This window comes from Nymphaea colorata, chromosome 1 (genome assembly GCF_008831285.2).
Source record: "Nymphaea colorata isolate Beijing-Zhang1983 chromosome 1, ASM883128v2, whole genome shotgun sequence".
In the NCBI taxonomy this organism is placed as follows: Eukaryota; Viridiplantae; Streptophyta; class Magnoliopsida; order Nymphaeales; family Nymphaeaceae; genus Nymphaea; species Nymphaea colorata.
Genome location: NC_045138.2, coordinates 20925852 through 20944172, shown reverse-complemented (window position 1 = coordinate 20944172; position 18321 = coordinate 20925852). Strand labels below are relative to the sequence as shown.

At 37.3% G+C, this 18321-nt stretch overlaps 1 protein-coding gene across 1 annotated transcript; it reads left to right on the top strand.

Annotated features, from left to right (window-relative positions):
- Nucleotides 1-1552: 1552 nt before the first annotated feature.
- Nucleotides 1553-3850, top strand: LOC116258663 (stearoyl-[acyl-carrier-protein] 9-desaturase, chloroplastic-like). Its single transcript, XM_031635950.2, is given in 4 exon segments — nucleotides 1553-1872; nucleotides 2354-2481; nucleotides 2484-2854; nucleotides 2965-3850. Coding segments are annotated over 4 exon segments (1176 nt in total). The 5' UTR covers nucleotides 1553-1756; the 3' UTR covers nucleotides 3526-3850.
- Nucleotides 3851-18321: the final 14471 nt, after the last annotated feature.

Genomic DNA, 18321 nt, shown 5'->3' with positions numbered 1-18321 from the left:
GCTCTAGCTCGAGCTCGAGCTCGTTACTTCGAGTTTGGCTTAACTCGACTTGGTTAATCGATAATAATGTCACACTTTTTAATCGAATTAATGAACGGAGCCTGCCTAAAGCAAGGTTGTCTGATTTGTCCCAAGAATTCATTTTTAACTCAAATTCAAGTGAAGTTCAAACAAGCGGGTTTCGAGCCGAGCTCAAGTTGTTGGCTCGTCTTGTTGAAGTTTCTTGTTTTGGCTTCTTCATCGAAAACGAATTAACATAAAGAACAGTGAGCTACATGATAAAAGCATCTCCCAGAAAATCTAAATAAAAAAATATTTTAAAGGAAAAAATAAATGCAATCCATCTGAAAATCTTAAATTCAATTCAGCTATTTAACCAATTTGGTTGGCAGAAGATATTTTTGGGCAAGAGGAGACCGTGAGTTATACGATAAAGGGACAGAGGTTTTGACTAGTGAGAGAAAGAGCTCACCAAAAAAACAAATAAAGTAAAATATAAAGGACACATGAGAGAGAGAGAGAACAAATGAAATAAAAAAGGGCCGGGTGGGTGGAGTATGCGGATGGAAAAAATAGAAAATTCAAACCCTAAAAGGAAAGCAAGCACAACTGACGGGCGCACGCGGATTTCACCGTCGCCTGTTTTCGGGATTTCGGGGCTCAATCTTTGAGGAATGAGAGCAGCCGCAGAGGCAGCCCCCGAACTCCGCATCCAGATAACAAACAAGTGGACGACAAACTGCATGACCCCCTTTTCTCTCTCCTCTCTCTACAAATATTTGTTCATATATTATATTTTCCATTTTTAGTGACAGTTCACTCTTCCCGGAGATTAACTTTCTTATTGGTTTTATCGATGACAGGGAACTTACCTGATCATATGGGGGCGATTTCATTGAAGATATTTTAAGATTGAAGTTAGATCTGTTCTATCTCTACCAACTTAACATTGGTTGCATTTTGTTAATCGTAGAACAGCAAATTATGACTTGTTAAATATCTTCAGCCACTACCAACTTAATAATGCTAATTATTTCGATCGCTTTTTGAATGAAACTTTATATTTTAGTGTAATACGCTCCACATTGACTTGTAAAAAAGGTGGAAGGTGAGAAAGATACTAAAAAACAGTGATCTGTTTCGTTTCTGTCTGAAGCTTCATGTTTTGAACATGGTGAAACAGATGATAAGACCGACACGAGCTTCTGTAGTTAAATAAATGTGACTCGCGAAGGACACCAAGTCCGTAGTGATGTTACAAGGAGCAATCAGTTTGATTGAAAAGACAGTTTTTATTGTAAAGCTCAAGTTGATATTGGCAACTAAGAGAAGGTCAAGAAAATAAAGAGGGAAGAAAAGAAGGAAGATGAGTTTTAGGCATTATGAATTAATTAGTTTGATAAAGGTAAGGAAGAGAACTTTCTTCGTTTGTTAATTCAGTCTTAATTTGGCAAGAGATTTTCTTTAGTGCAATTTAGAGAAAATTTTAGTTTCTCTCTCTCTCTTTGAAGGCTTCTCGAATCTTCTGTGTCCATAAATAAATAGAGGAGGAGAAGAGGGAATGGGGAAATCGAGCGGTTCATGCAATCGTCTGAACGGCCAGCCCTGACCTCGGCTGTCTCCCCGCGGGCCGTTCCCATTTTCTCTCTTCTCCTGTCACAACCAGCAGCTCTCTATCCCTCCCTCGCTGACTCTCCACCATTCCTCTCTCTCTCTCTCTGAAGAACCGGTCTGTTTTCTCTCTAACTGAACGGCCATGGCGTTGAAGCTCGCTCTTACCTCCCAACCCTCCTTCGCCAAGGTGGGTCTTCCCTGCAGCACCTCTCGGTCAGGCAGGGTTGTGATGACAGCGGTCATTCCACCGAAATCCAAGTGAGCCATTTTCTTCTTATTTGTTCCCTCCCCTGCGTGTTTTCTTGTTGTTTTTTTTTCTTCGGTCCTATCGGATATCTTTTTCTTGTTTTCTTTGCTAATGGGAGTCGGAATCCAACTGGGTTTGAGCTAAATGCTTTTGTTACCATGTCAATGGATGTGGGTCCTGGAGGTTTTGTTCTGGGAGGTCGTGTTTTTGAGTGACCGATGAAAAATGTATTTTCTTGGGGGATTCTGTGATGGAGCTTGATGTTTGCCATTTTGATTTTACTTATGGTTCTACACATTGTTTGCCTTTTCGGTTTCTGCATTCTGTTCGAGGATGCGCTTAAAGAATGCGGTTTTGATTCATAGTTCTTCTGAAACTGCAAGAGGACTTGAGATCTGACAGTTTTGATGTTTCTGCCATAGGTCGACAGTACTGTCAGTCATCGTCCGTTTCATACTTGATCTTGATTGCGATGTTTTCTCTGGATTTCAGGGAGGCCGAGAATCTGAGGAAGAATCTGAGCCCGCGAGAAGTGCATTCGCAGGTCGCCCATTCGATGCCGCCGGAGAAAATGGAGATCTTCAAGTCCCTGGAGTCATGGGCGGAACAAACCCTTCTTCCCTGTTGAAGCCAGTCGAGGAGTCATGGCAGCCGTCTGACTTCTTGCCTGATTTCTCGACGGAGGCTGGCTACGATGAACTCAAGGAATTGCAAGAGCGGTCCAAGGAGATGCCCGACGATTACTTTATCTGTTTGGTCGGAGATATGATAACAGAGGAAGCCCTGCCCACTTACCAGACAATGCTCAATACACTGGACGGTGTTCGGGACGAGACTGGTGCAAGCCCCACTTCCTGGGCAGTTTGGACGAGGACATGGACCGCCGAAGAAAACAGACATGGTGATGTTCTTAACAAGTACCTCACTTACACGGGAAGAGTCGACATGAGACAGATAGAGAAGACAATTCAGTATCTGATTGGATCAGGAATGGTATGCTTCTGGAAATTGTCGGGTTTTACTCGAATCTGCACTGCATTTTCTGCGTCGCTATTTCTTGTCCACTTAAATGGTTGTGATCATTCATAAATTTTTGCTTTCAGGACCCCCGAACTGAGAACAACCCCTATCTTGGATTCATTTACACCTCCTTCCAGGAGAGAGCAACCTTCGTTTCTCATGGCAACACTGCTGCACATGCTAAGAAGTATGGGGATCTGAAACTCGCCAAATTGTGTGGCACAATCGCCGCTGATGAGAAGCGCCACGAAACTGCTTATACTAAGATCATTGAGAAACTTTTTGAGCTAGATCCCGATGGCACGATGTTGTCGTTCGCTGACATGATGAGGAAGAAGATATCAATGCCTGCCCACCTTATGTATGATGGACAGGACGACAAACTGTTTGATAATTTCTCTGCTGTCGCTCAGAAGTTGGAAGTTTACACTGCAAAGGATTATGCGGACATACTGGAGCACCTGGTGAAGCGATGGAACGTGGAGAAGATAACTGGTATTTCTAGCAAGGCGCAAGAAGCCCAGGATTATGTCTGTGGCTTGGCACCGAGGTTCAGAAGGTTAGAAGAAAGAGCTCAAGCAAGGGCCAAGAAGGCCTCAAAAGTTCCATTTAGTTGGATTTTCAACAGGGAAGTGGAGTTATAGAGATACTGTCAAGGTTAGTCCGTGTTTGTTTACCTATAGGCGTGTTGAGACTATGTCAGCTGCTGTGCTGCTTCTATTGTTTATTTTGCAATGAAAAGAAGATATATTTCGTGTTAAGACTTCCTATAGGACAAAAAGCGGCAATGATATGGTCTTTTCCATACTGATTTCAAACTCTAGCGTTACGATATGATATGGAACTGCTGTATCTGCCGAGAGGTTGTTGAACTAGCTTGTTTCAGAACTTCCTGATGTTCTGTAATTGGTATCTTTCATGTCCCTTTGATAAATCTTTTCTTGGTTTGTCTTGGTTCCTTGTTTTTTTTTTCTCAAGTAGACAACCAGTTGGTCAGACAGGTGCTAATCAAATTGTGACATGATAGTCTTTGGCAAAGCTTCAATGCTGACGGCATGCTTATAGATCTGCACGTTGTATTGTGCTCTTTATGGCCTTTGTATCGTGCAGTTGGTGTTGCACGTGGAATATAAGTCGCAATCGTTGATTTGCCACATACTGTGGGCTTATAATGGATTGATTAAGCAGTTTCTTATCATTTATTTGCCACAAGTTGAGGCCTAGCGCAATGCACGGAGCTGGTGTGCATGTAACAGGAACGGGACTGTCATTGAGAGTTCAAGCTTACACGAACAGAACTTTCCATATTCTCGGTTTCGCAGATACATCTGTTTGTCTAAACCACCTTAAGCTGTCATCTGAGTCAGTCTTAGGGTCCTTTGAAGTTGACAGGAAATGTCAAGTGGCGGTGCCTTCTTATGTCAAAAGCCCTTTACCATTCCACGAGGCACAAGCAACACAAAAACAACAATTGGATGTGGTTGGGTATAAACCACAGTGCACGCCCGCCCGCAGATGCCTGAACTTATATATAAAAAATATATATGTGTGTGTGTGTGTGTGTGTGTGTGTGTGTGTGTGTGTGTTTCTGCGGGTGTGTGTCTGTGCCCCTAAAAGGTCTATCCCATTTGATATTAACAATGCACGTGACCTCTGACGTGCTGCATCCATTTCACTTTCTAAATAATATATCTTTTAGTGAGGGTAATGATGGATCTGCGGTGTCATGTTTCGCCTATAGCTGGAGCTAAGTATTCTATGTTTCCGATCTCTGCTTGAAGAAAAATAGATGTGGTAGTTTTTGGATCCTTTGCACAATCTTGTGCTTCAATGAAAATAGATGTGGTAGTTTTTGCAGTCTCTGTAAATTGACATTGCAAAGGGTCGCTTTCGTGCTTGAACAAAAATAGATATGGTAGTTTTGGAACTCTCTGCATGCTGACATTGCAAAGGACGAATGACGTAGGGGATTGCATCTGTAAAAACGGATTTTGGTAATCTAGTCGTGAGGAATCTATCTGCAAAGCTTGTTTCTACGTTTTTCCTTTTTAAAATTATATACTTAAAAACAAGAATGTGTGTGTAAAAGTGCTACATTGGAGCATCTCATCTCAAGGAAAGCTAGTGCTTCTAAGTCAGCAGAATAAGTAGGTTGTCTTTAAGCATTAGAATAATAAAGTTGTAGGTTCCTACATGTCCCTAGCCTTGTCCTTTTTATTCCTACAGAGGAGTCCCTTTTTGTGGTTTTGTGACTTAGTTAATTGTTGTTGTCTTTTTATTTTTTTTCACATTCTGTATTTTTACTTAAGAAGCTGTTCCCCAAAGGCTAGTTTGAATTTATCCCTTGATCTTCATTTTGCATATCTTTAAAGAAGGATGTCTTCTGGATTTTGGAGAGCATGGACTACAGTTGCTTGAATGGTTTTCCTAGGAATACAGAAGAACTATGATTTTAAGTTTTTAACAGAATAAACATATTCTCAGCACCCACTTCTTTGTTCAGCGAAGTTATCTTAGAATTGGAGAGACACCATAAATGAGGTAACGTCATTGTGCTCATGACTGACACTTAGTCTTGTTTGATTTAAAAAGCAGAGTTTGCTTTCTTCAATTCTCGATGGTGGTTAACTTTTGATCTCCGGAGCATTAAGTGGCATTTTTCTGTTCCTTCTCTAACAAGCTCTGTTGGTTCCACATACTCGAAAAGAGAGAGGGCTTCTGATCTTTTGTAACAGCAGGATGTTATTGATTTCAAAGTTTCTTTGTACGAGGCCTTTGTAGCTTGAGTAATGCTAGCAATACAGCTAACTACCATGCTGTTTGTAATACCATTGATCTTGAGAGAGACGATGAACAAATACAACTTGGTATTCTTAGTCTGGATATATATATATATATATATATATATATATATATATATATATATATATATATATATTCCCTTTAATGGAATTTACTTTGAACTGATGTGCTTTTCAATTCTATTGTTTTGGTTGCATTTCCTTGTCTCTGCTTATTGTTTCAATTGTCTTCAATTGTCTTTCCTGCTCATTTCGTTTATTCTACAATATGCCTCTAGATAACCTAGTCTAATGACTTGGTAGGCCATCGATCATTGAATCTCTGTTCTATTTAATATATTTGGTCATCATTGCTGTCCTTCAATTTTGACCTTTTCTGTACCATGTCAACGGCAAATTTTGTTCTCAAGCATTCTGCTATTTAGCAATATTCTCGTTTATCTTCTGTTAATTTTGAATGTCCTAAATCTTTATTTTACATACGCTTCCATTGGTATTGAATTTGCAGTCTTTTCTTTAATTTTCAATGGCTAGTTTTTGGGCATTTTTATTTCTTTCAAGACGGATGTGCTCTTTAGTTTTTCATCCATGATAGTGATATTGTTATGTTATCTTGTAAACATTTTTTGTAGATGTACTTACAATTCTAAATTGAACCACCTTTTATTTCTTTCTATGGATTTCCTTGACATTTGGTCAATTGGAGACAATGTTGCATAAAAAAATAAAGATTTGGCAATACTCAAAGTTCATTTTATTGACATTTGGTCTCAGATACTGCTAGAGAAGTTTGGTGTCAGGTCTGCATTTGTTTGAGCGTGTCCTTATGTTCTATCGGACCCAAAGGTCTTGCTGTTATGAGGTCCACCGGTTCTACTGGCACTTAATATAATTATTTAATTAGGTTTCTTCGGCCACAAAAAGCTCAAATCTTGTTCGCTGGAGTTGTTGGTTTAGTTGTTTGTTTCAGTACAGTAGCTTTTCTAGCTATGTACATGTTTCCACTTGGGATTATCACAGATCTTGCTACAATAGGTAGGAAGTACATGACATGCTTTACTTGTATCTGCCTCTATATTCCTGGTATATTTCATGAACGAACTTGCTTTGTTGACAAAGAATATAAAAGAAAATGCCGTTACAAATTAAAACTTATATCTTCACTTGAATATTATCTTAATGTCCACAGCATATAACACTTAATTTTGCATCGTCATGATGATCATCCTCTTGCCTTCTTTCTTCAAATAATGGGTCATTCTAGCCCTTGGAACTGGAGCATCATTCAAATAAAATTTTGGTTTAAGGATGGTTAGTTTGAGATACTTGTTGAAGAGTTGGACTGTGGTTGTATATTAGTTTGAGCATGTATTTACGTTTCAACCATCCATCATCATAAAGGTTGTCAACTGAAACAGAAGTGATCAAAATGATCTGACAAGTTGCAGTGCCTGTTTCAAACTGCACAAAAGGACTTCATAGTTTCCAAGTTCGATATCCCTTGAACCAATTAAAAGGTAAAGAGTGGCAGATGTTCATCTTGGTATATAAGTATGACATTCTCTAATAATTCAAGAAGGACATGATAAATGAAATTCATTTATAAATTATATGAGAAATGTGCATATCAGATACAGATAACTCGTTGCATAAGTAGGAAATGTGTTTTTACATTACTTGTATCTATTCTGCATATTTTTCAGATATTTATGAGTGCATTTTATTTATTTTGTCCTTTTTGAAGATAAGAGTATGCGATACTTATTTCTACCAAATTGAACATCGACAAGTCTACCTTGTAATTGGTCGGAGGTGACAGTAAAAACTTGGAAACTGATTTTTTTTTCTTCAATTTTTGAACAGCTTACAAAGAAACACTGATGGAGTTACTTTTTTCTGATATTCTGTTTGAGTTATGAGAGAGTTAATTTTACCAAAGTCAACATCTTCCTTTCTACCTTATAAATTGGTGATGTGGATGATTGGATGGTTGAAATAGGTGGCCGTCATATTTTAAGATCTCTCTCTCTCTATTTTTTTTTTCTATTATCAATCAAGATCAGTGACTTTCATGGACTCAGTGTTGCAAATGTTATGCAGGGAAGATAAATGGCTAGGACTTATGATCTGCATGGATCATGGGAAGCGATAAAAAAAATCTCTAATATTATGAAGCTTGTTTCTATGTGGCTGAAGAAAGTATTGTTGTAAATGTGTGATGCTCATATTGTTGGGGAGATGTGGAAGTGTCTGTAGGATCATGCGTTATCATGATATTGGAAAGGAACTATGAGTTCAATTGTTAATCGTTAGCCTATGCGCTAATTATGTGCTCGTTTGCCATGTTAAGATCGAGAATGCCTTCTCATTCAGATGCAGCTGTGTGTGTGATAGCAACTTTGTGTTTTGGTGTTCATGAGTTCATCCGATATGAAAGTTTTGATGCTAATCTGCGGGAAGGTTAAGCCTTCCTTCGTTATTGAAGTAGAGCTGCACAAAAGACATACAAAAGAATCAAAAGAGCAAACTAGCATCGACACTTCAGAAATGCAGGAAGTGCCAACCAAGATCAGCGTAAACAAGCCAAGGGACAAAATTCCAGCAGAGATACATCGTGAGTGCCCGAGGCCTATCCTATGAAAATGGTTTAAAACATTGCTTCTGCCTTCAATTGCTCGCTCTAAGTTCTTCCAGCCCTTGTTATTGCTCCGAGCGACAATGGCCACGATTATCTGTCCTCCGGATAATGTCTTTAAGGATCCTCATTTCAGGCATCAGGTTATCTTCCTCATTGCAAAAAAACCTGGTGATTGAAGGAGACACCGATTCTCACCCGATCTTTAAAGCAGAAGTTGAGCATATTGATGGTAGGGCCGCGGTTGTAGGGTGGGAGTTATGCAGACGATATGATTCCCAATCTTATTCGAGTACCTACTTCCTCAGCTTGATCCTTCCAATCAATTGCAAGGATAGTCTCAGTGCAAGCCAGCACATACTGCAGTGGACTGTAGAGTTTATCGCTGGTCACAGCATTCCTTCACACTTGTATTTTTCAGAAGACTTCTGGGGGAACAGCCCTGCAACTCTTTGAAAGCCATCCTTTCCTAAAAGAAGTTGAGAACCACTTCTAGAATTCTTAGATAATGTTAGCATGCGGGAGCTTTGCTCTCTTTGAATTTCTCCACAATCATACTCCATGTGTCAGCAAAAAATTTACAATGGAAGAAGAGGTGAAGTAGGTCTTCTCCACTGCAACGACATATAGGTCACCTACTAGGGTGCTGTATACCAAGTTTTGTCATTCTCTGAAACATAACAACAGAAGATGAACTGAGAACACAAAAAGGTAGGAAGAGAAGAGATGGAGCGAGTATGATGTCTAGATTGAGTTTTCTGAGTCAATTTTTAAAGCCTTATAGAACCTGATTTACGTATTAATTTTAAATCCTTATAAACCATCTATTGGCGAATTTAGAAAGGTTATGATTCTGTTTGTATGGTTTGGGCGATAAACTAATATTAGGCCAGGGGAGATGGAAGGTTGGCAGACTCTTGTTGGAATAGATTGAAATAGATATGCCTTTGAAAGTAATCTGGTGAGGCTCTGGATCATGCTGCCGGAACTAACTGTTGAACTTCGGAATGGAATGATATACAAGGACATCACGGCCATGTTAGTGTATTGAACTAATGTCCTCTGTTTTATCGCTTCTTTATTTCTGTTCTTGAGTCTCTGTTTTCAAAGGTAAGGAAGGAGCCCCCTCCCTGCAGGTTTGCACCGGAAAGGGCAAACTATGACATCATTTTCAAGTGCTTAATGAAGAAGGGAACAAAGAGGAGAGACCCCACAGTCAATCTAGAAAATGAGTTTGCTACTTCCCACAACAATTCATTACTTACCATGATTTGTGGGCATGGACGTATATACATTCTTTTGGTTATATATATATATATATATATATATATATATATATGTATATATATATATATGTATACATACATATATATATGTATACATATATATATATATATATATATATATATATATACACACTCTACGAGTGACACATATGAATTTTGTTAACCCTTTTCTTTTTGTCTAGCAGATTTTAATTTATTTGAAATATAATGATACCAATGAACTAAAATTTACTCAAAATTATTTGCATAAACAAAAACATCGAATACATATGTATGAATCAATTTTTAAAAGAAATTAAAAATCTGACCTTCGTGTACAAGGAGTTACATATATAAATCAAAATAATGCAATTGATTTCATTATATGGGTTTGAATATTTCAACCACAATGTAGGGTTTTGTGAAAAAATAAAAAAATAGGGTCTTTAACTTGTCATGTTAAGGTTGAACTTGACTTTTTCAACCATTTAAAGATTTTTTTGGAAGATGTTATAGTGAAGTAAACAGTTCTGACATAAGCATTATAAACTACTATGAATGCCGTCACTAAGAGGTATTGAAATCAGCAGGCTGCCGGATAAAAATGATTGAAAAGTGTCACTAAATGCACTATGCTATAGGAGCATTAGCAATGGTTTATGGTGTAAGGACAGTTTTCGATGTTTTTAACAATGGTTTCAGATGTTTTTGGCAATGGATTGTAAAATATTTAAACCGCAACTATGGTGTAATCTGCCTTGTCGTTGAACAAGATTCAGAAGATTTCTTCTCCTTGTGGACTCAGGTTCATATTGAACGAATCGCATTACATCTTTATATTCTTTTCACTGTTTTTTTTTTCACTTTTCCTTTAAGTACACGAAAAACTGTTGGAAAGATCTAACGGATAAGCTTTCCATAACATAAATTCTGGTAGCACAACGGTTTTCTTTTTCTTTTATCATATCTAAGCAACAGTTTGATTTAGGAACTTACCCAAAACTGTGTAACGCCCATTATAAATATGTAGAAGTGTTAGGAATACAAGCAAGCGAAAAGATTTCTTTCTCTATTTCATTTTGTCCTCTACCATTACAATTATCATGGTATCAGAGCTCCTGTTACCTTCTTCCGCTTGCCGATGACCTTCATCTAATTGATGCTGAAATTGACAGCCATAATCCCTGCCTCCTTCGCTAGGGCTACGTGAGTCAGTGCCAAACCGACCACACACAATAGTTAGCATGGCGATAAACATAATGATCGTGGCCCTGGCTAGCCTTCAGAAAGTCGACAACGAAATTGGAGTCGACGACAGACGGTATGAATTCCTCTTCTTCTTCGTGCTCGCTCTTCATCACATCTTCTGTCCCGTGGCTTTTTACTTTTGAGTCGCTTCCTTGTATTGAACTCGCCTTGATCAATGGCCGAGCGGCTCGCCGGCGCCTCCATCGCCATCTCGTCTTGGTTGAGGACGGCGTTTTTTTGAATCGCCGAGATCCCCCTAATCAGAGCATCTTTAATCAAAGGAGAGAATGGGAGAAGCGATGGAATAAAAAAAGGAATTACTATGCCAACGATACATCAAGTCGATATTACATCCACAGGTACTGCTCTTGTATCTCATCCTTTCATCCTTTCACTGGAGAAAATTACACTATGTTGTGCAAGGCTACGACACTTAGTGTCAAAAACAAGTTTCAAAAACAAGTTTGGCTTTGTGGATAGGTCAATCTCGAAGCCTGAGAGCCTTGCAACTCTCAAATTCACGTGGGAGCGATGTAACAATTTTATCCAGTCATGGATCTTGAATTTGATCCATAAAGACTTGACTGTTAGTGTGATCCATGCCAAGTCGACAACAAAAGTTTGGGAGGGACCTTGAGGCTAGATTCACCCAAATGAATGGACCTCACATATACCAAATACAACAACAAATCATAAAGTGCAGACAACATCGATAATCCATTGCAGTTTACTACACCAAGATGAAGGGCTTGTGGGACGAACTAGCATTATTATATATCAATGTTCTAAACTGTTCTTGTGGGTCCATGAAAGCTATTACAGGAGCATCTTATGCAATTTCTAATGGGATTCAACCATAGTTATGCTGCTGTTAAAAGTCAACTCTTATTAATGGATCCTCTTGCAACCCTAGCCACGGTTCTCATCCAAGAAGAAAAACAAAGAGACATCATTATTATTCAAAATGATGAAAGACTTCTATTCTTGCTCTTCAGTCCGATGATGGAGACAAACATAATCAAATCAAGGAGAAGGGAAGACTTTAAATAAAATGTGAGTATTGCGGGAAGCTCTGTCACATCAAGCCAGAGTGTTATTTTCTTGTTGGTTTTCCTAACAAGTCGGGTTTTTCTAATGCACCAACAAGGCTTAAGGTGAATGCCACGAGGTCCATGCTATCAAGCACTCCTAAACTCAGCTATTTCAAAAATTTCTTGAGTTCATGAAAAACTCAAGCCGAGGTACCAATGACCCCAAAATAAATATTTTATGTAAGCTCCCACCATTCATTTCTTGTGCCACAACCAGCCAATCATGGATTCTTGACACCGGTGCAACACCACATCACCAATGTCTTATATAACCTTGAACAACCCGTAATCATAATCATGAATCATCCACCAATCAGCCTACCCAATAGCTCTAAAACTGCTGTCTCACATGTAGGATATGCGATAATTTCCTCCACCATTACTCTAAAAAATGTTTTATATGTCCTAACATTTAATTTCAATTTCCATTATATTGTGAAGTGAAAGGATGACCCAAGCTATCTTATGAGACACAAATCTAAAGTTTTTTGTATGATTAAAAAGTTTGTCACACTTATAGAAAATCAATTTCAAATAAGAATTAAAATTATTAATACTGATAGTGAGACTGAATTTTTTTCTCAAGATATGCAAATTTTTCTTCATGAAAAGAGAATTGATCATCAACATAGTTGTGTTGCTACACCACAAAAAGATGGAGTAGTCGAATGCAAACATAAAGATCTTTTAAATATGGTTCTGTTACTGTTTTCCCAAGCAAATTTGCCCATCAAATTTTGAGGAGAATGCATTGCCACAACAGCTTATCTACTAAATAGGTTGCCCTTGGATGCACTTCACAATAAGACACTCTATGAAATCTTGTTCCAACAAGCCCCCCATTGCAAACACCTATGCATGTTTGGATGTCTATGTTATGCTCATAATATTTATCAAAAGCATAAATTTGATATGCGTGCAAGAAGATGTATCTTTCTTGGATATTCATATGGATAAGACATATCAAGTTTATTATCTTGAAAACAATGTGTTGTTCACCTGCAGGGATGTTCATTTTTGTGAAAATTATTTTCCTTACAAAAGTGAGAATATCACTAATGGAGATGAAATAGTAGTGCTTCCCTTACCATTCAGTGATCAAATCTTAGGCGAGAATGCGATCTTCTCAAATCCGACCCAACACCAAGATCTTCCTATCTCTGATTTGCAAACAAATCATGATCACCACAATATTCAACCTAGTGATGAACTAGACAACCAAACCCAAGATACTAGTAATGTCAACCCAAATACCACCAATGATTCTATCCAACTCCGTAGGTCTTCCCGCCCAAGACATATGCCCAATCACCTTAAAGACTGCAAGTGTTTTCCTACCATACCCATTTCCAACAAATTGTTAACGAGTGATGGTTCGACAACACCGAAAGGTACACGTTATCCAATTGCATCATATATTGATGATTCCAATTTCAGCTTCCATTATCAATGTTTCATGAGTACCCTACTTGAGCAACATGAGCCTCCATTTTTTCCTGAAGCTATGTAGAACCCAAAGTCGCGACAAAACCCCATCGGTGGCATAGGTGTTCAACATCAAATACCAATCTGATGGATCAGTTGAAAGATATAAGGCCCGCCTTGTTGCGACGCTCAGACTGAAGGTGTTGATTATAATGAAATCTTCACCCCTGTTGCCAACATTTCTACCATCCGCTATTTGCTTGCCCTTGCAGCCATTAAAAAGTGACATCTATTTCAGGTTGATGTTAATAACACATTTCTTTACGGCGGCTTGGTAGAAAAAGTATATATGCAGTTGCCGCTCGAGTTCACTCGACAAGGGGAGGAAGATATGGTATGTCAATTGAACAAATCCATTTATGAACTTAAAAAACCGTCCCAAAATTGGTTCTCTAAATTGACAACATTTCTTAGAAGCTTGGGTTTTCCCCAATCAAAGGCAAATTATTCCTTATTTTACAAGACCACAACTAAAAGAAACATAATTCTAGTGATCTATGTAGATGATATAATTATTGCAGGCGACGACTTAGTGGGAATCAAGAATCTCAAATATGTGATGAATGAAAAATTGAAGTTAAAAGGCTTGGGCAAACTTAGATACATGCTCGGCATTGAAGTCGCAAGATCTAAAAAGAGATATTTTTATCTTAAAAGAAATATCTCCATACTATTTTAAATGAAACAGGCTGTAAGGGAGCAAAACCATATGACACTCCTATGGAACAACACTTGAAGCTTGATAATGAAGAAGGAGAGGTTCTCAAAGATGCCAGTCAATATAGAAAAATCATTGATAAGCTCATTGTAATCATCTCAATTTTTTCTAAAATTTTTGAAGATCCAAATTAAATCCAAACCCCAAGTTCAGATCCACATCAAGCATTTCAGACCCAAAATTAGAATCAAGTTCGAAACGACAAAATTTGAGCATCGCGCGTGCACGGACCTTCCCTTTGTTTTAAGAACTCATTTCTCATGCCAAAACGTTTTTTCTTAAAACCCAAGTCGCACACTCGAACATGTCGACAACTAACTAAACCAAAATCAGATTTGGAACGAGTTTGGAGTCGCTCAAAATGGAGTCGACCACCCTTTCGTAACGAAAAAACTAATTTTATATGCTTTTTAAATGATTTAAACAAAAAAAATTGGGGTTTTTATTTGTTTATGCTATTTCATATCATAAAAAGTTAAAAAAAAAAAATTCCATCGCCCGTTGCTCGATGCGAGATCGAGCATCGTGCATGTTCGTCTTAGTGATCGCATTATGCGATCGCCTTGCGCGTGGCAGCGCATCGACCACTGCCACACGCATTTTGTCGAGGGGCCAGGGCGCCATTGCGCCTGGTGCGCAACGGCACCCAGGCAGGGGCCTGCAACAATGCAGACCCGGTTTTGGTTTTCTAGGTTGGGCATTAGCCTTGCCCACACCCCAAAATGGTGTTTGCAGGGCTAATGGCCAATTCCACTTCAAGACTTATTTTCTTTAAAAAAATGAAAATAATTTTAAATTATGTGAAATTCATATGAAAATATTGTGAAATAAAAAAAAATTCAATTTTTGAGTTTTGACTCCAAAACTCTATATAAATGCCCCCACAATCCCCCTTCTTGGGCATGAACTAACCTTTGGAAAAACTCTAGTGCATTTTTCCTTGAAGACTTAGAGTTTTTCACTTAGCTTTCTTCATCTCCTTTATCCTCTTCCTCTTCCTCCTTTCATTTTTCTCTTATTCTCCAACTTGAAGCAAACTTCATCAAGTCACAATTCTCTTGGAGACCACAACTTCACCATTTTGGAGCTTCAACTCAAGGAAGTCTAGGACCATTTCAAAATAAGATGTTCATCTTTCTTAAAATATTCTCACTAGAGGTATGCAATCAGTATCTTACTTCTTTCTTTCGTAATTTTATTTTCATTTTCATCTCCTATGACCAAAGGAGATAACCTTCAATCTCTATTTTTGATACAAGACGCTATGCTAGAGTGCACCAGAAGCATGAGAAGACGAGATGATCTTTCATTTCACGATTGAATCATGTTTTCTCTTTTATTGAATATAACATTGTTTTAGTTTCTTCATTTTCTCTCTTTTTCATTTTCTCGTGGCCGTACAAGATAGTATTCCAACCTTTAGTTTAGAGTCAAGAAGCTATGCTCGAGTGTACCGGGAGCTTGAAAAGATGAAACGATATTTCATTTTATGATTAAATCATACTTTTTCTTTTCATGAATACATTCGTGTTGTTCTTTTGCTTCCTTTTATTTTTTTCTCTTCTTCCTCTCCCTATGACCAAAAGAGATAGTCCTCAATTTCTATTTTAGAGTTAAGAGGCTATGCCTGAGTGCATCAGAAGCATAAGAAGATGAGATGATCTTTTATTTTCATACTTGAATCATGTTATTTTATTTTTAAAAAATAGTCTTGTTTTGCTTCTTCATTTTTCTTTTTTCTTCATCTCCCAATGGTTGTATGAGATAACCATCATTCTCTATTTTAGAGTCAAGAGGCTATGCTCGAGTGCACCGGTAGCATGAAAAGATGAAATGATCTTTCATTTTCATGCTTGAGTCATGTTATTTCATTTCTTGAAAATAGTCTTGTTTTGCTTCCATTTTTCTCTTCCTCATTTTCTCATGGCTAAAAGAGATAGCCCTCAATTTCTACTTTAGAGTCAAAAGGCTATGCTCAAGTGCATCGGAAGCATGGAAAGATAAGATGATGTATCATTTCATGGTTACATCATGCCCTCCCTCCTAATTGAACCTTTCTCTCTCTATCATGCTCTCTCTCTCTCTCTCTCTCTTTTCTTGAATATTATCTATGCATAGTTGCTTAGTTTTTCATTTATATGTGAATGTATGGTGAGAATGAGAGTGTGGTTTGAGGTTCTTTATCTTTATCTTTTTATTAATTTTTGAGGTTGAGACTTGTCCAACTCAGGAAAAACCCTTACTAAATTGTACATGTTAATATACATTTGCATGTCATTTTGCACTAGTTTTCTTCCTAATCACCCAATTAAGAATCCTAACGAGCGCATCGTTACATTTCTTATTTTTCTTCTATACCCAATGGAATAAAAAATATATTCCTTGTGACAAACCAAATAATAACATTCTATGTTTATATAAATCATATTTTTCAAAATATTTAAAAAAAACCTTTTAATGTGGCTTTTTGAAGATTTAAGTTAGGCTCTTACATGAATCCAAGCTCTCCTTCGGCCTACATCAAACTTGAAGTTGGTTGTTTTAAGTCATTTCTTTATTTCTAATATCATGAATACACATATGTATATACATGTGCACATGATGATTCCCTTTATCTTTCTCTCTCTATGTTTCCATATTATATTTTATAAATTTTCATATACATATAAGTGCATATATATGCATGTTTTATTTTCTCTCTCTACAACATTTTGTTTATCCCTTCAAGATAAATGTCTTCTCCTATAAATTTCTTATATATATATATATATATTCCCTCTCTATTTAAGTTAAGACTTCATTTTCAAAAGCTTATACAAATATGTATACATATATATATAGAGAATATGTATCTCTTTCTATTTCAAAATCTTCTATTTAAAGATCTTTGAGATCTCTTTCTTCTTATGGGAGTATTTCATCTTCTCCATCCTTTCAAATGTTTTTTTTCCCGTGATTTAAGATCATTTTCATTTACCGACTTCATTAAAACCAAAAATCAAGTAATGACCCAATATAGATTCATGCTTGATGGTCTACAACCCAATCCATTTTCAAAAACTTTTCATTCTTATATATAATAGTTATCAAAATAAAAATCTTAGATGTATGTTATGAATGTCTTATATGAATATTGTGGTAAGAATCTTTTATTTTCTTACAATCATATACGATCAATGCGTTCATGCATCCACAATCACTTAATATCATTTATGATCACAAGCACCTTTCCAAAAAAATTTAAGCAAAATGAGATGAAATTCTAAATAGATAATAACCAAATTAGAACAAAATCTCAAACTTACTTAAAATCTTAAGATAACACTAAAGTAACTTCAAAATAATTTCTCACGCTTTCCAAAAAATCTTTACAAAAATTTTCCAATTCTAGTTTTCTCTAAAATATTTCACATTCTCAAATGATTCTTCAAGAACCTTTTCAAAAGTTTGATTCAAACTTTCAATATTTTTCTACACCGCATATATAATGAAAAAGATGTTCAAGCCAAAGTGAAATGCATCAATAATAAACATAGCTCTTCGGTTGACTACATCTGGTAATGGTGCCGGGAACGGTCGATCCTCGTACCGACGGGCGAGTCCCGTTGTCTCATTTTCAAAATAAAAACTCATTTTTTTGGAACACTTCAAAAACCAAAAAATTTTGGGGATCCACATTTTTTTTGTATCATACATACGGTACATATATTAAGTCATGAGCAAACCCTACATCCCGTACAGAGCTTCTAAAGTACTTAAAGGGAATTGCAGGCTAGGGTATTATTGTCTTTAGAAGGTCCCATCCAACTTAAGGCATATTATGATTCAAATTGGTTAATGTCCCATGACTCGAAGATCGACAAGTGGATATTGCACTATGATCGGCAACTGTCCCATTACATGGAAAACTAAGAAGCAAACAACAGTTTCTAGGTCTTTCGCTAAAGCAGAATACCGATCCATCACACTTGCGACATATGAACTCACATGGCATAAAGCTCTTCTGCATGATTTTGGGATATTTCACACACAGCCAATTACTTTATTTTGCAATAATCAAGCCGCAATACGCGTAGCAGCCAATCATGTATTTCACGAGCGGACCATGCATATTAAAATTGACTGCCATATTGTTAGAGACGAAATTCTAAGTGGAGAGATCCAAACTCAGTTTATGCCCTCACCTTAGCAAGTTGC